Source organism: Oncorhynchus kisutch, linkage group LG26, assembly GCF_002021735.2.
Source record: "Oncorhynchus kisutch isolate 150728-3 linkage group LG26, Okis_V2, whole genome shotgun sequence".
Classification (NCBI taxonomy): Eukaryota; Metazoa; Chordata; class Actinopteri; order Salmoniformes; family Salmonidae; genus Oncorhynchus; species Oncorhynchus kisutch.
Window position 1 is genome coordinate 51,036,044 of NC_034199.2, and position 23,368 is coordinate 51,059,411.

Here is a 23,368-nt window from a genome sequence, read left to right on the forward strand (position 1 = left end):
TACTACCTCCTAGTCACTCCCCCCAGCCCCTCCAGTACGTAAACTACTACCTCCTAGTCACTCCCCCCAGCCCCTCCAGTACGTAAACTACTACCTCCTAGTCACTCCCCCCAGCCCCTCCAGTACATAAACTACTACCTCCTAGTCACTCCCCCCAGCCCCTCCAGTACATAAACTAACTACTACCCCCCAGTCACTCCCCCCAGCCCCTCCAGTACGTAAACTACTACCTCCTAGTCACTCCCCCCAGCCCCTCCAGTACATAAACTACTACCCCCAGTCACTCCCCCCAGCCCCTCCAGTACATAAACTAACTACTACCCCCCCAGTCACTCCCCCAGCCCTTCCAGTACATAAACTAACTACTACCTCCTAGTCACTCCCCACAGCCCCTCCAGTACATAAACTAACTACTACCTCCTAGTCACTCCCCCCAGCCCCTCCAGTACATAAACTAACTACTACCCCCCCAGTCACTCTCCCCCAGCCCCTCCAGTACATAAACTACTACCCCCAGTCACTCCCCCCAGCCCCTCCAGTACATAAACTAACTACTACCCCCCAGTCACTCTCCCCCAGCCCCTCCAGTACATAAACTACTACCCCCAGTCACTCCCCCCCAGCCCCTCCAGTACATAAACGAACTACTACCCCCCAGTCACTCCCCCCAGCCCCTCCAGTACATAAACTAACTACTACCCCCCAGTCACTCCCCCCAGCCCCTCCAGTACATAAACTAACTACTACCCCCCAGTCACTCCCCCCAGCCCTTCCAGTACATAAACGAACTACTACCCCCCAGTCACTCCCCCCAGCCCCTCCAGTACATAAACTACCACCCCCCCAGTCACTCCCCCCCAGCCCCTCCAGTACATAAACTAACTACTACCCCCCAGTCACTCCCCCCCAGCCCCTCCAGTACATAAACTACCACCCCCCCAGTCACTCCCCCCATTTTTACACCTGAATAATCCAGATTTGATGTGTATCTCGACTGGCATCTTCCATGACTTATGCTGGGACACAGTTGAAATAGTCTACTCCCCCCAGCCACTCCCCCCCAGCCCCTCCAGTACATAAACAAACTACTACCCCCCCAGCCCTTCCAGTACATAAACGAACTACTACCCCCCCAGCCCCTCCAGTACATAAACTAACTACTACCCCCCAGTCACTCTCACCCCAGCCTTCCTAGTCACTCCCCCCAGCCCAGCAGTATCCACCTCCCCTGCACTCAACCTCCAGCTCCCCTAGTCACTCTCCCCCAGCCCTCCTAGTCACTCTCCCCCAGCCCTCCTAGTCACTCTCCCCCAGCCCTCCTAGTCACTCTCCCCCAGCCCTCCTAGTCACTCTCCCCCAGCCCTCCCAGTCACTCTCCCCCAGCCCTCCAGTCACTCTCCCCCAGCCCTCCCAGTCACTCTCCCCCAGCCCTCCCAGTCACTCCCCCCAGCCCAGCAGTATCCACCTCCCCTGCACTCAACCTCCAGCTCCCCTAGTCACTCTCCCCCAGCCCTCCTAGTCACTCTCCCCCAGCCCTCTTCCCAGTCCCCTAGTCACTCTCCCCCAGCCCTCCTAGTCACTCTCCCCCAGCCCTCCTAGTCACTCTCCCCCAGCCCTCCTAGTCACTCTCCCCCAGCCCTCCTAGTCACTCTCCCCCAGCCCTCCTAGTCACTCTCTCCCAGCCCTCCTAGTCACTCTCCCCCAGCCCTCCTAGTCACTCTCCCCAGCCCTCCTAGTCACTCTCCCCCAGCCCTCCTAGTCACTCTCCCCCAGCCCTCCTAGTCACTCTCCCCCAGCCCTCCTAGTCACTCTCCCCCAGCCCTCCTAGTCACTCTCCCCCAGCCCTCCTAGTCACTCTCCCCCAGCCCTCCTAGTCACTCTCCCCCAGCCCTCCTAGTCACTCTCCCCCAGCCCTCCTAGTCACTCTCCCCAGCCCCTCCTAGTCACTCTCCCCCAGCCCTCCTAGTCACTTTCCCCAAGCCCTCCAAGTCACTCTCCCCAGCCCTCTTCCCAGTCCCTAGTCACTCTCCCCAGCCCTCATCCCAGTCCCCTAGTCACTCTCCCCCAGCCCTCATCCCAGTCCCCTAGTCACTCTCCCCCAGCCCTCACCCCAGTCCCCTAATCACTCTCCCCCAGCCCCTCCAGTACATAAACTAACTACCACCCCCCAGTCACTCCCCACAGCCCTCAAGTCACTCACCCCCAGCCTTCCTAGTCACTCCCCCCAGCCCAGCAGATTCCACCTCCCCTGCACTCAACCCTCCAGCTCCCCTAGTCACTCTCCCCCTGCACTCAACCTCCAGCTCCCCTAGCCACTCTCCCCCAGCCCGCCTAGTCACTCTCCGCCAGCCCCGCCTAGTCACTCTCCGCCAGCACTCCTAGTCACTCTCCGCCAGCCCAGCAGTATCCACCTCCCGTGCACTCAACATCCAGCTCCCCTAGTCACTCTCCCCAAGTCCCTCTCCCCCAGCCCTCCTAGTCCCTCTCCCCCAGCCCTCCTAGTCCCTCTCCCCCAGCCCTCCTAGTCCCTCTCCCCCAGCCCTCCTAGTCCCTCTCCCCAGCCCTCCTAGTCCCTCTCCCCCAGCCCTCCTAGTCCCTCTCCCCCAGCCCTCCTAGTCACTCTCCCCCAGCCCTCCTAGTCACTCTCCCCCAGCCCTCCTAGTCACTCTCCCCCAGCCCTCCTAGTCACTCTCCCCCAGCAGTACTCACCTTGCCACATAGCTGAGTATGTGTGCCCGGATCACCATGCCCGCCTGTCTCCGCACCTCTTCCCTCCCCTTCTCCAGCCGGTGTTCCAGCTCTTCCTTCAGGAACACCTGCAAGACATGACGCGCGGCACGGCCAGTCAGAGATAGGGATGGAGGTTAGGTCCGCACGGCACGGCCCACACGGCACGGCACGGCCAGGCAGAGAGAGGGATGGAGGTTAGTTCCTGTAGGGTAGTTAGTTATTCTTGAGAAGGTCTGAATGCAGTGCGTTTAAGCACAGCTGTTTGCTGCAGAGCTCCTAGCTGTTAGCTACTCTTCCCTGCTAGCTACTCTCCCCTGCTAGCTACTCTTCCCTGCTAGCTACTCTTCCTCTCTCTGGGATAAGTCCTCTTGATAAGGACTGGGACCGACCGGTGCTGGTTTCAGCTACTCTCACAGAGCTATAGGTACTTTCCTGGCTATTCTCCCCGACTGTCACTGCAGAGAGCCCAGCGGAACACTATGACGGTGCTGCTACTGCAAAGAGTCAGTGTTGTGTTGTTAGTCCCACAGCTAACATCCTGTCTGTGTTCTGGCTCCTTACTGATTACTAAGGGAGAGACAGGAGGCAGGGCAAGAGAGAGAGAGAGACACAGGAGGGGAGGAGGCAGGGCGAGAGCGAGAAACAGGAGGGGAGGAGGCAGAGCGAGAGAGACAGGAGGCAGAGCGAGAGAGAGAGAGAGAAACAGGAGGGGAGGAGGCAGAGCGCGAGAGAGAGAGAAACAGGAGGGGAGGAGGCAGAGCGCGAGAGAGAGAGAGAAACAGGAGGGGAGGAGGCAGGGCGAGAGCGAGAGACAGGAGGGGAGGAGGCAGAGCGAGAGAGACAGGAGGGGAGGAGGCAGAGCGAGAGAGAGAGAGAAACAGGAGGGGAGGAGGCAGAGCGAGAGAGAGAGAGACAGGAGGGAGGAGGCAGGGCGAGAGCGAGAGACAGGAGGGGAGGAGGCAGAGCGAGAGAGAGAGAGAGACAGGAGGGGAGGAGGCAGGGCGAGAGAGAGAGACAGGAGGGAGGAGGCAGGGCGAGAGAGAGAGAGAGACAGGAGGGGAGAGGCAGGGCGAGAGCGAGACAGGAGGGAGGAGGCAGGGCGAGAGAGAGAGAGACAGGAGGGGAGGAGGCAGGGCGAGAGAGAGAGAGAGACAGGAGGGGAGGAGGCAGGGCGAGAGAGAGAGAGACAGGAGGGGAGGAGGCATGGCGAGAGAGAGAGAGACAGGAGGGGAGGAGGCATGGCGAGAGAGAGAGAGAGAGAGACAGGAGGGGAGTAGGCATGGCGAGAGAGAGAGAGACAGAGGGGAGTAGGCATGGCGAGAGACAGGAGGGGAGGAGGCATGGCGAGAGAGAGAGAGAGAGAGGAGGCATGGCGAGAGAGAGAGAGAGACAGGAGGGGGGAGGCATGGAGAGAGAGAGAGAGAGAGAGAGAGAGAGAGAGAGAGAGAGAGAGAGACAGGAGGGAAGGAGGCAGGGCGAGAGAGAGAGACAGGAGGGAAGGAGGCAGGGCGAGAGAGAGGACAGGAGGGAAGGAGGCAGGGCGAGAGAGAAAGAGACAGACGTGTTGGGTTGGGAGGGGAGGTGCACAGGCAGAGAGAGAGACTGAAATTGAAAGGGAGAGACACTAGAGGGGAGGGGATGGCACTCCTCCAAGAGCAGACCATTCCCCTCCTCCCATGAAAGAGCATTCCACTGGGTCTAGATAACCCTTCCCTGACTGAAAACTGCAGGTTTATCAGCTCCTGCTAACTGGGCCAGATGTTCCAGTAATCACAGTCACACAGCTGCAGCCCTGCTCCCCCCAGCCCTGCTCCCCCCCAACTCTGATCCCTCCAGCCCTGCTCCCCCCGCTCTGCTCCCCCCAACCCTCTTCTCTGTCCCACCCCCACCCCTCTTCTCTGTCCCATCCCCTTCTCCCCTGTCCCATCCCCACCCCCCCAACCCTCTTTTCTGTCCCATCCCCACCCCTCTTCCCTGTCCCATCCCCACCCCTCCCCCTGTCCCCACCCCCACCCCAGCTCCCCAACCCTCTTCTCTATCCCATCCCCTCCCCCCCCTGTCCCATCCCCACCCCAGCTCCCCAACCCTCTTCTCTGTCCCATCCCCACACCAGCTCCCCAACCCTCTTCCCTGTCCCATCCCCACCCCAGCTCCCCAACCCTCTTCTCTGTCCCATCCCCCTCCTGCCCTGTCCCATCCCCACCCCAGGTCCCCAACCTTCTTCTCTGTCCCATCCCCTCCTCCCCAACCCTCTTCCCTGTCCCATCCCCTCCTCCCCAACCCTCTTCAACATCCCCACCCCAGCTCCCCAACCCTCTTCTCTGTCCCATCCCCTCCCCCCTGTCCCATCCCCACCCCAGCTCCCCAACCTTCTTCTCTATCCCACCCCCACACCAGCTCCCCAACCGTCTTCCCCTATCCCACCCCCACCCCAGCTCCCCAACCGTCTTCCCCTATCCCACCCCCAGCTCCTGTTTCTCCTCTACACTCTCCGAGTCGCAGAGAGGGAGCTCCCTGGACAACATCCTTCCTTCCCACATCCGATGCTGCCACCCTACCGTGTGGTCCTAGCTTCCTCATCACACAATCAGGCATGGATATAATTAGACTGTTTCTACACAGGAAATGCAATCCCAACCTCTACTTTCAAACCCACCTGAATTTCCTAACTTTAACCACAAAAATATGGCACTGATAACCAAAACACTAACGCACAAAGGCACAACACATAATTGTGGGCACTAACATTACTCTGTCAAACTACCACTACATTACACGGTCAACAAACTACCACTACAGGGTCAACAAACTACCACTACAGGGTCAACAAACTACCACTACAGGGTCAACAAACTACCACTACAGGGTCAATAAACTACCACTACAGGGTCAATAAACTACCACTACAGGGTCAACAAACGACCACTACAGGGTCAACAAACGACCACTACAGGGTCAACAAACGACCACTACAGGGTCAACAAACGACCACTACAGGGTCAACAAACTACCACTACAGGGTCAACAAACTACCACTACAGGGTCAACAAACTACCACTACAGGGTCAACAAACTACCACTACAGGGTCAACAAACTACCACTACAGGGTCAACAAACTACCATTACAGGGTCAACAAACTACCACTACAGGGTCAACAACTACCACTACAGGGTCAACAAACTACCACTACAGGGTCAATAAACTACCACTACAGGGTCAACAAACTACCACTACAGGGTCAACAAACTACCCACTACAGGGTCAACAAACTACCACTACAGGGTCAACAAACTACCACTACAGGGTCAACAAACTACCACTACAGGGTCAACAAACTACCACTACAGGGTCAACAAACTACCACTACAGGGTCAATAAACTACCACTACAGGGTCAAGAAACTACCACTACAGGGTCAAGAAACTACCACTACAGGGTCAACAAACTACCACTACAGGGTCAACAAACTACCACTACAGGGTCAAACTACCACTACAGGGTCAACAAACTACCACTACAGGGTCAACAAACTACCACTACAGGGTCAACAAACTACCACTACAGGCGTCAACAAACTACCATACAGGGTCAATAAACTACCATTACAGGGTCAATAAACTACCACTACAGGGTCAATAAACTACCATTACAGGGTCAATAAACTACCACTACAGGGTCAACAAACTACCACTACAGGGTCAACAAACTACCACTACAGGGTCAATAAACTACCACTACAGGGTCAACAAACTACCACTACAGGGTCAACAAACTACCACTACAGGGTCAATAAACTACCACTACAGGGTCAACAAACTACCACTACAGGGTCAACAAACTACCACTACAGGGTCAATAAACTACCACTACAGGGTCAACAAACTACCACTACAGGGTCAACAAACTACCATTACAGGGTCAATAAACTACCACTACAGGGTCAATAAACTACCACTACAGGGTCAATAAACTACCACTACAGGGTCAACAAACCACCACTACAGGGTCAATAAACTACCACTACAGGGTCAACAAACAACCACTACAGGGTCAACAAACTACCACTACAGGGTCAACAAACTACCACTACAGGGTCAATAAACTACCACTACAGGGTCAATAAACTACCACTACAGGGTCAATAAACTACCACTACAGGGTCAATAAACTACCACTACAGGGTCAACAAACTACCACTACAGGGTCAATAAACTACCACTACAGGGTCAATAAACTACCACTACAGGGTCAATAAACTACCACTACAGGGTCAACAAACTACCACTACAGGGTCAACAAACTACCACTACAGGGTCAACAAACTACCACTACAGGGTCAACAAACTACCACTACAGGGTCAATAAACTTACCACTACAGGGTCAACAAACTACCACTACAGGGTCAACAAACTACCACTACAGGGTCAACAAACTACCACTACAGAGTCAACAAACTACCACTACAGGGTCAATAAACTACCACTACAGGGTCAAGAAACTACCACTACAGGGTCAAGAAACTACCACTACAGGGTCAACAAACTACCACTACAGGGTCAACAAACTACCACTACAGGGTCAATAAACTACACTACAGGGTCAATAAACTACCACTACAGGGTCAACAAACTAACCACTACAGGGTCAACAAACTACCACTACAGGGTCAATAAACTACCACTACAGGTCAATAAACTACCACTACAGGGTCAACAAACTACCACTACAGGGTCAACAAAACTACCACTACAGGTCAATAAACTACCATTACAGGGTCAATAAACTACCACTACAGGGTCAATAAACTTACCACTACAGGGTCAACAAAACTACCACTACAGGGTCAACAAACTACCACTACAGGGTCAATAAACTACCACTACAGGGTCAATAAACTACCACTACAGGGTCAATAAACTACCACTACAGGGTCAACAAACTACCACTACAGGGTCAACAAACTACCACTACAGGTGTCAACAAACTACCACTACAGGGTCAACAAACTACCACTACAGGGTCAATAAACTACCACTACAGGGTCAACAACTACACTACAGGGTCAACAAACTACCACTACAGGGTCAACAAACTACCACTACAGGTCAAACAAACTACCCACTACAGGGTCAACAAACTACCACTACAGGGTCAACAAACTACCACTTACAGGGTCAACAAACTACCACTACAGGGTCAATAAACTACCACTACAGGGTCAAAAACTACCACTACAGGGTCAAGAAACTACCACTACAGGGTCAACAAACTACCACTACAGGGTCAACAAACTACCACTACAGGGTCAACAAACTACCACTACAGGGTCAACAAACTACCACTACAGGGTCAATAAACTACCACTACAGGGTCAATAAACTACCACTACAGGGTCAATAAACTACCACTACAGGGTCAACAAACTACCACTACAGGGTCAACAAACTACCACTACAGGGTCAACAAACTACCACTACAGGGTCAACAAACTACCACTACAGGGTCAACAAACTACCACTACAGGGTCAACAAACTACCACTACAGGGTCAACAAACTACCACTACAGGGTCAACAAACTACCACTACAGGGTCAACAAACTACCACTACAGGGTCAACAAACTACCACTACAGGGTCAATAAACTACCACTACAGGGTCAACAAACTACCACTACAGGGTCAATAAACTACCACTACAGGGTCAACAAACTACCACTACAGGGTCAACAAACTACCATTACAGGTCAATAAACTACCACTACAGGGTCAATAAACTACCACTACAGGGTCAATAAACTACCACTACAGGGTCAACAAACCACCACTACAGGGTCAATAAACTACCACTACAGGGTCAAGAAACTACCACTACAGGGTCAACAAACTACCACTACAGGGTCAACAAACTACCACTACAGGGTCAATAAACTACCACTACAGGGTCAATAAACTACCACTACAGGGTCAATAAACTACCACTACAGGGTCAATAAAACTACCACTACAGGGTCAACAACTACCACTACAGGGTCAATAAACTACCACTACAGGGTCAACAAACTACCACTACAGGGTCAATAAACTACCACTACAGGGTCAACAAACTACCACTACAGGGTCAACAAACTACCACTACAGGGTCAATAAACTACCACTACAGGGTCAACAAACTACCACTACAGGGTCAACAAACTCCCACTACAGGGTCAACAAACTACCACTACAGGGTCAATAAACTACCACTACAGGGTCAATAAACTACCACCACAGGGTCAATAAACCACCATTACAGGGTCAATAAACTACCACTACAGGGTCAACAAACTACCACTACAGGGTCAATAAACTACCACTACAGGGTCAAGAAACTACCACTACAGGGTCAAGAAACTACCACTACAGGGTCAACAAACTACCACTACAGGGTCAACAAACTACCACTACAGGGTCAATAAACTACCACTACAGGGTCAATAAACTACCACTACAGGGTCAACAAACTACCACTACAGGGTCAATAAACTACCACTACAGGGTCAATAAACTACCACTACAGGGTCAACAAACTACCACTACAGGGTCAACAAACTACCACTACAGGGTCAATAAACTACCATTACAGGGTCAATAAACTACCACTACAGGGTCAATAAACTACCACTACAGGGTCAACAAACTACCACTACAGGGTCAATAAACTACCACTACAGGGTCAATAACTACCACTACAGGGTCAATAAACTACCACTACAGGTCAACAAACTACCACTACAGGGTCAATAAACTACCACTACAGGGTCAACAAACTACCACTACAGGGTCAACAAACTACCACTACAGGGTCAACAAACTACCACTACAGGGTCAACAAACTACCACTACAGGGTCAACAAACTACCACTACAGGGTCAATAAACTACCACTACAGGGTCAAGAAACTACCACTACAGGGTCAAGAAACTACCACTACAGGGTCAACAAACTACCACTACAGGGTCAACAAACTACCACTACAGGGTCAACAAACTACCACTACAGGGTCAACAAACTACCACTACAGGGTCAATAAACTACCACTACAGGGTCAATAAACTACCACTACAGGGTCAATAAACTACCACTACAGGTCAACAAACTACCACTACAGGGTCAACAAACTACCACTACAGGGTCAACAAACTACCACTACAGGGTCAACAAACTACCACTACAGGGTCAACAAACTACCACTACAGGGTCAACAAACTACCACTACAGGGTCAACAAACTACCACTACAGGGTCAACAAACTACCACTACAGGGTCAACAAACTACCACTACAGGGTCAACAAACTACCACTACAGGGTCAATAAACTACCACTACAGGGTCAAGAAACTACCACTACAGGGTCAAGAAACTACCACTACAGGGTCAACAAACTACCACTACAGGGTCAACAAACTACCACTACAGGGTCAACAAACTACCACTACAGGGTCAACAAACTACCACTACAGGGTCAATAAACTACCACTACAGGGTCAATAAACTACCACTACAGGGTCAATAAACTACCACTACAGGGTCAACAAACTACCACTACAGGGTCAACAAACTACCACTACAGGGTCAACAAACTACCACTACAGGGTCAACAAACTACCACTACAGGGTCAATAAACTACCACTACAGGGTCAACAAACTACCACTACAGGGTCAACAAACTACCACTACAGGGTCAACAAACTACCACTACAGGGTCAACAAACTACCACTACAGGGTCAACAAACTACCACTACAGGGTCAACAACTACCACTACAGGGTCAACAAACTACCACTACAGGGTCAACAAACTACCACTACAGGGTCAACAAACTACCACTACAGGGTCAACAAACTACCACTACAGGGTCAACAAACTACCACTACAGGGTCAACAAACTACCACTACAGGGTCAATAAACTACCACTACAGGGTCAATAAACTACCACCACAGGGTCAATAAACCACCATTACAGGGTCAATAAACCACCACTACAGGGTCAACAAACTACCACTACAGGGTCAATAAACTACCACTACAGGGTCAACAAACTACCACTACAGGGTCAACAAACTACCACTACAGGGTCAATAAACTACCACTACAGGGTCAACAAACTACCACTACAGGGTCAACAAACTACCACTACAGGGTCAACAAACTACCACTACAGGGTCAACAAACTACCACTACAGGGTCAACAAACTACCACTACAGGGTCAATAAACTACCACTACAGGGTCAACAAACTACCACTACAGGGTCAACAAACTACCACTACAGGGTCAATAAACTACCACTACAGGGTCAACAAACTACCACTACAGGGTCAACAAACTACCACTACAGGGTCAACAAACTACCACTACAGGGTCAATAAACTACCACTACAGGGTCAATAAACTACCACTACAGGGTCAATAAACTACCACTACAGGGTCAACAAACTACCACTACAGGGTCAACAAACTACCACTACAGGGTCAACAAACTACCACTACAGGGTCAACAAACTACCACTACAGGGTCAACAAACTACCACTACAGGGTCAACAAACTACCACTACAGGGTCAACAAACTACCACTACAGGGTCAACAAACTACCACTACAGGGTCAACAAACTACCACTACAGGGTCAACAAACTACCACTACAGGGTCAATAAACTACCACTACAGGGTCAAGAAACTACCACTACAGGGTCAAGAAACTACCACTACAGGGTCAACAAACTACCACTACAGGGTCAACAAACTACCACTACAGGGTCAACAAACTACCACTACAGGGTCAACAAACTACCACTACAGGGTCAATAAACTACCACTACAGGGTCAATAAACTACCACTACAGGGTCAACAAACTACCACTACAGGGTCAATAAACTACCACTACAGGGTCAAGAAACTACCACTACAGGGTCAACAAACTACCACTACAGGGTCAACAAACTACCACTACAGGGTCAACAAACTACCACTACAGGGTCAACAAACTACCACTACAGGGTCAATAAGCTACCACTACAGGGTCAATAAACTACCACTACAGGGTCAACAAACTACCACTACAGGGTCAACAAACTACCACTACAGGGTCAACAAACTACCACTACAGGGTCAACAAACTACCACTACAGGGTCAACAAACTACCACTACAGGGTCAATAAACTACCACTACAGGGTCAACAAACTACCACTACAGGGTCAACAAACTACCACTACAGGGTCAACAAACTACCACTACAGGGTCAATAAACTACCACTACAGGGTCAATAAACTACCACTACAGGGTCAATAAACTACCACCACAGGGTCAATAAACTACCACCACAGGGTCAATAAACTACCACTACAGGGTCAATAAACTACCACTACAGGGTCAATAAACTACCACTACAGGGTCAACAAACTACCACTACAGGGTCAATAAACTACCACTACAGGGTCAATAAACTACCACTACAGGGTCAATAAACTACCACTACAGGGTCAATAAACTACCACTACAGGGTCAATAAACTACCACTACAGGGTCAACAAACTACCACTACAGGGTCAATAAACTACCACTACAGGGTCAATAAGCTACCACTACAGGGTCAATAAACTACCACTACAGGGTCAACAAACTACCACTACAGGGTCAATAAACTACCACTACAGGGTCAATAAACTACCACTACAGGGTCAACAAACTACCACTACAGGGTCAATAAACTACCACTACAGGGTCAACAAACTACCACTACAGGGTCAATAAACTACCACTACAGGGTCAACAAACTACCACTACAGGGTCAACAAACTACCACTACAGGGTCAACAAACTACCACTACAGGGTCAATAAACTACCACTACAGGGTCAACAAACTACCACTACAGGGTCAATAAACTACCACTACAGGGTCAACAAACTACCACTACAGGGTCAATAAACTACCACTACAGGGTCAATAAACTACCACTACAGGGTCAACAAACTACCACTACAGGGTCAATAAACTACCACTACAGGGTCAACAAACTACCACTACAGGGTCAATAAACTACCACTACAGGGTCAATAAACTACCACTACAGGGTCAATAAACTACCACTACAGGGTCAATAAACTACCACTACAGGGTCAATAAACTACCACTACAGGGTCAACAAACTACCACTACAGGGTCAATAAACTACCACTACAGGGTCAATAAGCTACCACTACAGGGTCAATAAACTACCACTACAGGGTCAACAAACTACCACTACAGGGTCAATAAACTACCACTACAGGGTCAATAAACTACCACTACAGGGTCAACAAACTACCACTACAGGGTCAATAAACTACCACTACAGGGTCAACAAACTACCACTACAGGGTCAATAAACTACCACTACAGGGTCAACAAACTACCACTACAGGGTCAACAAACTACCACTACAGGGTCAACAAACTACCACTACAGGGTCAATAAACTACCACTACAGGGTCAACAAACTACCACTACAGGGTCAATAAACTACCACTACAGGGTCAACAAACTACCACTACAGGGTCAATAAACTACCACTACAGGGTCAATAAACTACCACTACAGGGTCAATAAACGACCACTACAGGGTCAATAAACTACCACTACAGGGTCAATAAACTACCACTACAGGGTCAATAAACTACCACTACAGGGTCAATAAACTACCACTACAGGGTCAATAAACTACCACTACAGGGTCAATAAACTACCACTACAGGGTCAATAAACTACCACTACAGGGTCAATAAACGACCACTACAGGGTCAATAAACTACCACTACAGGGTCAACAAACTACCACTACAGGGTCAACAAACTACCACTACAGGGTCAACAAACTACCACTAAATAAACAGTAAACATATTACACTCATAAAAGTTCCAAAACAATAAAAGATTTCAAATGTCATATTATGTTAATTGTTAAAGGACAAAAGGGAAAATTAACATAAATATGGGTTGTATTTACAATGGTGTTTGTTCTTCACTGGTTGCCCTTTTCTTGTGGCAAAGCTGTGAATGATCTGAGAGACAAGGCAAGAAGGGCCTTTATGCCATCAAAAGGAACATAAAATTCAACATACCAATTAGGATCTGGCTAAAAATATTTGAATCAGTCAGAGCCCATTGCCCTTTATGGTTGTGAGGACTGGGGTCCGCTCACCAACCAAGACTTCACAAAATGGGAAAAACTACAGATTGAGACACTGTATGCAGAATTCTACAAAAATATCCTCTGTGAACAACGTAGAACACCAAATAATGCAAGCAGAGCAGAATTAGGCCTAAATCCAGGAAAGAGCCGTTCAATTCTACAACCACCTAAAAGGAAGTGATTCCCAAACCTTCCATAACAAAGCCATCACCTACAGAGAGATGAACCTGGAGAAGAGTCCCCTAAGCAAGCTGGTCCTGGGGCTCTGTTCACAAACACAAAGCCCCAGCACAGCAACACAATTAGACACAACCAAATCATGAGAAAAACAAAAAAGGTAATTACTTGACACATTGGAAAGAATTAACAAAAAAACAGAGCAAACTAGAATGGTATTTGGCCCTAAACAGAGAGTACACAGCGGCAGAATACCTGACCACTGTGACTGACCCAAAATTAAGGAAAGCTTTGACTATGTCCAGACTCAGTGAGCATAGGCTTGCTATTGAGAAATGCCGCCGTAGCCAGACATGGCACTCAAGAGAAGACAGGCTATGTGCACAATGCCCACAAAATGAGGTGGAAACTGAGCTGCACTTCCTAACCTCCTGTCCAACATATGACCATATTAGAGACACATATTTCCCTCAGATTAGACCTGGTCGTGCTACACATCTTTTATTCACCCACTGCAGTATGCGTGTAAGAGTGTGATGCGTTGTCAGAGCCACGGGGCCAGCGTACCTTAGTCTTCCCCAGCTGCCAGTCTATCTTGGCGGGGTCATATGACATCAGCAGCTCTCTGCATCTCCCTCTCTGGTCGTCTGTTGGATGCTTGTCTTTCAGGATCATCTTGTACCTGCACAGGGAACAGACGCACACAGGTCAGACACAGAGCCGACGGGCCAGACACAGAGCCGACGGGCCAGACACAGAGCCGACGGGCCAGACACAGAGCCGACGGGCCAGACACAGAGCCGACGGGCCAGACACAGAGCCGACGGGCCAGACACAGAGCCGACGGGCCAGACACAGAGCCGACGGGTCAGACACAGAGCCGACGGGCCAGACACAGAGCCGACGGGCCAGACAAATCAAACGGGCCAGACAAATCAAACGGGCCAGACAAATCAAACGGGCCAGACAAGGGCCAGACGTGTCGAAGGAGCACAACATGACATGACACCCAGACAGTTGACAGCAGCACAATAGGAAATCAACACGAGCTCAATGACCCAGGTGAACACTGAGTCCGCATGTTCTGCTGTTTTGTAAGAGGGTAGACTGGCCAACATGAGCCTTGGTGGTGCACAGCGGAGGAGGCACAGTGGGTAGCCATGCCATTGACCCTGATCACAGAGTATATCCCCGGTGTTCATCGACACCCAGCAGGTGATTCTACAGGTTGAAACCCTGGCGTTCATCGACACCCAGCAGGTGATTCTACAGGTTGAAACCCCGGCGTCTGTCGACACCCAGCAGATGATCTACCGTGCACGGGAGACGGTGATGTTAGTCTGTCTTCCCTGTAAAAAGACCATTGTCCGTTTTTCTCACCTGCTGTAGAAGTCATTAAAAGTCCTGCGGACAGGGAAACCAGCCCTGCGGATCTTCACGGTCTCCAACATCCCAGAATACCTCAGCTGGTTCAGGACCACTTCTGGGTCAAACATGTTGGCGTTCTGATAAGTACAAAACACACTGAATTACTTTCCAACTCTAACTCTGTGAGAATACAAAAACAGCAGCCGTTGTACGACTGGACAGAAGTATAGTTAACAGTACAGGAGGCAACACACAACAGTCCTGTGTTCGTCTTACAGGAGGCAACACACAACAGTACTATGTTCGTCTTACAGGAGGGGACAGTACTATGTTCGTCTTACAGGAGGCAACACACAACAGTACTATGTTCGTCTTACAGGAGGCAACACACAACAGTCCTGTGTTCGTCTTACAGGAGGCAACACACAACAGTACTGTGTTCGTCTTACAGGAGGGAACAGTACTATGCGTGTCTTACAGGAGGGGACACAACAGTACTGTGCTCGTCTTACAGGAGGGAACAGTACTGTGCTCGTCTTACAAGAGGGACCACAACAGTACTATGCTCGTCTTACAGGAGGCAACACACAACAGTACTATGCTCGTCTTACAGGAGAGAACAGTACTATGCGTGTCTTACAGGAGGGACCACAACAGTACTGTGCTCGTCTTACAGGAGGGACCACAACAGTACTGTGCTCGTCTTACAGGAGGGACCACAACAGTACTGTGCTCGTCTTACAGGAGGGGACACAACAGTACTGTGCTCGTCTTACAGGAGGGGCGATACAAGGTGTTTAGGAACTAGAATTCTGTTACATGTCCTTAACCCACAGGATCGTTTCAGTCCGGTATAAATCAACTCTATTGTTCTCAGCTGTTCTGTTCTGACTGTCTTAGTGCTGCTTATCACACTGCACAATCACTTAACTCTGATTCACATCTCACTGGCTGTGTGTGTGTGTGTGTGTGTGTGTGTGTGTGTGTGTGTGTGTGTGGTACCCTACCATCAGGCATGTTATCAACCTGTTGTTCAGAGGAGTGTCAGGACTTGAATGTTCAACAAACAAAGTCCCTGTGATACAGCTAAGCTCCCCTAGAGACAACAGCATTCCCTTGTCAGCCGGGACAAGGCAGCCGCGACAAGGCAGCCGCGACAAGGCAGCCGCGACAAGGCAGCCGCGACAAGGCAGCCGCGACAAGGCAGCCGGGACAAGGCAGCCGGGACAAGGCAGCCGGGACAAGGCAGCCGGGACAAGGCAGCCGGGACAAGGCAGCAGACGACTATTAAAACTTTGAATAGCAGCTAGATATGGCATTCTGGGATCTGCCTGCCTATGTACACAGTAACAGACTAGTTCACATTCAGTAGCTGGTGGTTGGGGTGAATACTGAATGACCCACCTTGTTCACGTTGGGGTGAATACTGAATGACCCACCTTGTTCACGTTGGGGTGAATACTGAATGACCACCTTGTTCACGTTGTGGTGAATACTGAATGACCCACCTTGTTCACGTTGGGGTGAATACTGAATGACCCACCTTGTTCACGTTGGGGTGAATACTGAATGACCCACCTTGTTCACGTTGTGGTGAATACTGAATGACCCACCTTGTTCACGTTGTGGTGAATACTGAATGACCCACCTTGTTCACGTTGTGGTGAATACTGAATGACCCACCTTGTTCATGTTGGGTTTGATGCAGCGCACAAAGAAAGGGTTGGAGGCACTCAGAGTGTTCATCAAGGAATGGAGAGAGTCCTGCAGAAACACAACAACATCTAGATACGGGATCAGAAACACAACACCACATCTAGATACGGGATCAGAAACACAACACATCTAGATACGGGGTCAGAAACACAACAACACATCTAGATACGGGATCAGAAACACATCTAGATATGGGATCAGAAACACAACAACACATCTAGATACGGGATCAGAAACACAACACCACATCTAGATACGGGATCAGAAACACAACACATCTAGATACGGGGTCAGAAACACAACAACACATCTAGATACGGGATCAGAAACACATCTAGATACGGGATCAGAAACACATCTAGATACGGGATCAGAAACACAACAACACATCTAGATACGGGATCAGAAACACAACAACACATCTAGATACGGGATCAGAAACACATCAACATCTAGATACGGGATCAGAAACACATCAACACATCTAGATACGGGATCAGAAACACAACAACGCATCTAGATACGGGATCAGAAACACAACAACGCATCTAGATACGGGATCAGAAACACAACAACGCATCTAGATACGGGATCAGAAACACAACAACGCATCTAGATACGGGATCAGAAACACAACAACGCATCTAGATACGGGATCAGAAACACAACAACGCATCTAGATACGGGATCAGAAACACAACAACACATCTAGATACGGGATCAGAAACACAACAACACATCTAGATACGGGATCAGAAACACAACTCTAGATATGCAGTTGAAGTCGAAAGTTCACATACACCTTAGCCAAATACATTTCAACTCAGTTTTGAACAATTCCTGACATTTAATCCTCATAAAAATTCCCTGTTTTAGGTCAGTTAGGATCACCACTTTATTTTAAGAATGTGAAATGTCAGAATAATAGTAGAGATAATGATTTATTTCAGCTTTGACATCTTTCATCACATTCCCAGTGGGTCAGACGTTTACATACACTCATTTAGTATTTGGTAGCATTGCCTTTAAATCGTTTAACTTGGGTCAAACGTTTCGGTTAGCCTTCCACAAGCTTCCAACAATAAGTTGGGTGAATTTTGGCCCATTCCTCCTGACAGAGCTGGTGTAAATGAGTCAGGTTTGTAGGCCTCCTTGCTCGCACACACTTTTCCTAGTTTGCCCACAAATGTTCTATTGGATTGAGGTCAGGGCTTTGTGATGGCCACTCCAATACCTTGACTTTGTTGTCCTTAAGCCATTTTGCCACAACTTTGGAAGTATGCTTGGGGTTAATGTCCATTTGGAAGACCCATTGCAACCAAGCTTCAACTTCCTGACTGATGTCTTTAGATGTTGCTTCAATATATCAACGTAATTTTCCAGCCTCATGATGACATCTATTTTGTGAAGTGCACCAGTCCCTCTTGCAGCAAAGCACCACCACAACATGATGCTGCCACCCCCGTGCTTCATGGTTGGGATGGTGTTCTTTGGCTTGCAAGCCACTCCCTTTTTCCTGCAAACATAACGATGGTCATTATGGCCAAAGAGTTCTACTTGTGTTTCATCAGACCAGAGGACATTTTATCTGAAGACACTCCAAAAAGTACAATCTTTGTCCCCATGTACAGTCACTTTATCCCTACCTACATGTACAGTCGTGGCCAAAAGTTGAGAATGACACAAATATAAATTTTCACAAAGTCTGCTGCCTCAGTTTGTATGATGGCAATTTGCATATAATCCAGAATGTTATGAAGAGTGATCAGACAAATTGCAATTACTTGCGAAGTCCCTCTTGGCCAGGCAAATTAACTGAATCCCCCCCCAAAACATTTCCACTGCATTTCAGCCCTGCCACAAAAGGACCAGCTGAATCATTGTTCTTCCTCTGTCAATCATGGTTGCCTGCAAGGAAACATGTGCCGTCATCATTGCTTTGCACAAAAAAGGGCTTCACAGGCAAGGATATTGCTGCCAGTAAGATTTCACCTAAATCATCCATGTATCAGATCATCAAGAACTTCAAGGAGAAGACTTCGGGGCGCCCAAGAAAGTCCAGCAAGCGCCAGGACCGTCTCCTAAAAGTGGATTCAGCTGCCATCAGTCCTGTGTCATGCCAACAGTAAAACATCCTGAGACCATTCACGTGTGGGGTTGCTTCTCAGCCAAGGGAGTGGGCTCACTAACAATTTTGCCTAAGAACACAGCCATGAATAAAGAATGGAACCAACACATCCTCCGAGAGCATCTTCTCCCAACCATCCAGGAACAGTTTGGTGATGAACAGTGCCTTTTCCAGCATGATGGAGCACCTTTCCATAAGGCAAAAGTGATACCTAAGTGGCTCGGGGAACAAAATATCGATATTTTGGGTTAATGGTCAGGAAACTCCTCAGACCTTAATCCCTTTGAGAACTTGTGGTCAATCCTCAAGAGGCGGGTGGACAAACAAAAACCCACAAATTCTGACAAACTCCAAGCATTGATTATGCAAAAATGGGCGGCCATCAGTCAGGATGTGGCCCAGAAGTTAATTGACAGCATGCCAGGGTGGATTGCAGAGGTCTTGAAAAAGAAGGGTCAACACTGCATATATGGACTCTTTGCATCAACTTCATGTAATTGTCAATGAAAGCCTTTGACACTTATGAAATGCTTGTAATTATACTTCAGTATTCCATAGTAACATCTGACAAAAATATCTAAAGACACTGAAGCAGCAAACTTTGTGGAAATTAATATTTGTGTCATTCTCAACTTTTGGCCACGACTGTACAGTTGTAAACTGTAGTCTGGCTTTTTTTTAATGGCGATTTTGGCAGTGATTTCTTCCTTCCTGAGCAGCCTTTCACGTTATGTCGATATAGGACTCGTTTTACTGTGGATATAGACAATTTTATACCAGTTTCCTCCAGCATCTTCACAAGGTCCTTTGCTGTTGTTCTGGGATTGATTTGCACTTTTTGCACCAAAGTACGTTCATCTCTAGGAGACAGAACACGTCTACTTCCTGAGCAGTATGACGGCTGCGTGGTCCCATGGTGTTTATACTTGTGTACTATTGTTTGTACAGATGAACGTGGTACCTTCAGGCGTTTGGAAATTGCTCCCAAGGATGCAATTTGTGGATGTCTACAATTTTATCTGAGTTCTTGGCTGATTTCTTTTAATTTTCCCCTGACATCAAGCAAAGGCACTGAGTTGGAAGGTAGGCCTTGAAATACATCCACAGGTACACCTCCAATTGACTCAAATGATGTCAATTAGTCTATCGAAGATTCTAAAGCCATGACATCATTTTCTGGAATTTTCCAAGCTGTTTAAAGGCACAGTCAACTTAGTGTTTGTAAACTTTGACGCATTGGAATTGTGATGCAGTGAATTTTAAGTGAAATAATCTGTCTGTAAACAAATTGTTGGAAAAATGACTTGTGTCATGCACAATGTAGATGTCCTAACCGACTTTCCACAAATGTCTTATTAACAAATTGTAGTTTTGGCGTGGTTGAAAAATGAGTTAATGACTCCAACCTAAGTGAATGTAAACTTCCAACAAACTGTTTTTACGGAATCAGAAACATAATATCGAGATATAGATACAGGACCAGCATCAAGAGGCAACCTCAATACAACAGATTCACACACAATGGCTATGACCTCCTTAGGGTCCTCATCTCCTGCTGACCAGGGTGTTTACAGGCTCTGACCTCCTTAGGGTCCTCATCTCCTGCTGACCAGGGTGTTTACAGGCTCTGACCTCCTTAGGGTCCTCATCTCCTGCTGACCAGGGTGTTTACAGGCTCTGACCTCCTTAGGGTCCTCATCTCCTGCTGACCAGGGTGTTGACAGGCTCTGACCTCCTTAGGGTCCTCATCTCCTGCTGACCAGGGTGTTTACAGGCTCTGACCTCCTTAGGGTCCTCATCTCCTGCTGACCAGGGTGTTTACAGGCTCTGACCTCCTTAGGGTCCTCATCTCCTGCTGACCAGGGTGTTTACAGGCTCTGACCTCCTTAGGGTCCTCATCTCCTGCTGACCAGGGTGTTGACAGGCTCTGGCTACAGGACTATATTTACCCAGCAGTGCCAGCAAGGACCTTTGAACCGAGCACTCTCTTTCGCTCAGACTGACCGTCTCCAGTAAGATACTGCCAGGGGGACGTGTGGATGAGGGGTAATCTCCAGCTTTAGGAGCTGCAGTCCAGGCTAAATCCCCTTCATACCAGTTACGGCATGTGAAGCCCCCCACCCATCTCACATGGAATCCTCTCTCTATATATATTATAACCTGCTGTGTCTCTGTCTCTCTCCAGACTAACCAGTACTACATGAAGCCCAGAGTGACTGATCACCAGTTTGCCATCAAGCACTATGCTGGAGAGGTAAATTACCCTCAAGGAGCTCAACACTTGAGAAGGACTCTCTCTGTCAAACACAAACAAAAGACTATTCAAAACGCTTAGGGAAACTGTCAACCTCATGATCAAGGCAATCCGTATCATGGCATAGCCAAAAGGATTCTATGTGACTCTACAGTATAGTGAAGGTTATGGTTAGGAGGTCAGAGGTCGACTATGCTCCTCTGTGATTGGTCCTCACCCTGAACTGAGAGCTGACGGTGGATTAGGGTTAGAGGTCCTCACCCTGAACTGAGAGCTGACAGTGGATTAGGGTTAGAGGTTAGAGGTCCTCACCCTGAACTGAGAGCTGACAGTGGATTAGGGTTAGAGGTTAGAGGTCCTCACCCTGAACTGAGAGCTGACAGTGGATTAGGGTTAGAGGTCCTCACCCTGAACTGAGAGCTGACAGTGGATTAGGGTTAGAGGTCCTCACCCTGAACTGAGAGCTGACAGTGGATTACGGTTAGAGGTTAGAGGTCCTCACCCTGAACTGAGAGCTGACAGTGGATTAGGGTTAGAGGTCCTCACCCTGAACTGAGAGCTGACGGTGGATTAGGGTTAGGGGTTAGAGGTTAGAGGTCCTCACCATGAACTGAGAGCTGACGGTGGATTAGGGTTAGGGGTTCGAGGTTAGAGGTCCTCACCCTGAACTGAGAGCTGACAGTGGATTAGGGTTAGGGGTTCGAGGTTAGAGATCCTCACCCTGAACTGAGAGCTGACGGTGGGTTTCCGTCTGGCCGTCCCCATCTTCAGGGTCTCCTCTCCGTTCCTGCTTCCGACACGCTCAAACAGGTCATAGATGAAGTCAAGCCTGAAGGACGGAACAAACATGTTCAACATTCTCTAAACACAGTGGAGTGACTTTAGTACAGGGTCAGAGGGTATTGCTCTGCACATTAACACAGTGTAGTGACTTTAGTACAGGGTCAGAGGGTATTACTCTGTACATTAACACAGTAGAGTGACTTTAGTACAGGGTCAGAGGGTATTACTCTGTACATTAACACAGTGGAGTGACTTTAGTACAGGGTCAGAGGGTATTACTCTGTACATTAACACAATGGAGTGACTTTAGTACAGGGTCAGAGGGTATTATTCTGCACATTAACATAGTGGAGTGACTTTAGTACAGGGTCAGAGGGTATTGCTCTGTACATTAACACAGTGGAGTGACTTTAGTACAGGGTCAGAGGGTATTACTCTGTACATTAACACAGTAGAGTGACTTTAGTACAGGGTCAGAGGGTATTACTCTGTACATTAACACAGTGGAGTGACTTTAGTACAGGGTCAGAGGGTAATACATTAACACAGTGGAGTGACTTTAGTACAGGGTCAGAGGGTATTACTCTGTACATTAACATAGTGGAGTGACTTTAGTACAGGGTCAGTGGGTATTACTCTGTACATTAACACAGTGGAGTGACTTTAGTACAGGGTCAGAGGGTATTACTCTGTACATTAACACAGTAGAGTGACTTTAGTACAGGGTCAGAGGGTATTACTCTGTACATTAACACAGTAGAGTGACTTTAGTACAGGGTCAGAGGGTATTACTCTGTACATTAACACAGTGGAGTGACTTTAGTACAGGGTCAGAGGGTATTACTCTGTACATTAACACAGTGGAGTGACTTTAGTACAGGGTCAGATGGTATTACATCAACACAGTGGAGTGACTTTAGTACAGGGTCAGAGGGTATTACTCTGTACATTAACACAGTAGAGTGACTTTAGTACAGGGTCAGAGGGTATTACTCT

General features: G+C 48.4%; 1 protein-coding gene across 1 annotated transcript in view; it reads right to left on the minus strand.

The window, feature by feature from the left end:
* The window catches only part of myo10l3 (myosin X, like 3), a 186,228-nt gene that overhangs the window by 70,114 nt on the left and 92,746 nt on the right, over window positions 1-23,368 (minus strand). The window contains exons 17-21 of the mRNA XM_031805837.1: window positions 22,310-22,418; window positions 17,175-17,255; window positions 15,504-15,628; window positions 14,691-14,805; window positions 2,710-2,816 (exon numbers count right to left, since the gene is read on the minus strand). Coding sequence (XP_031661697.1) covers window positions 2,710-2,816; window positions 14,691-14,805; window positions 15,504-15,628; window positions 17,175-17,255; window positions 22,310-22,418 — 537 coding nt within the window. The remainder of the gene's footprint in view (window positions 1-2,709; window positions 2,817-14,690; window positions 14,806-15,503; window positions 15,629-17,174; window positions 17,256-22,309; window positions 22,419-23,368) is intronic.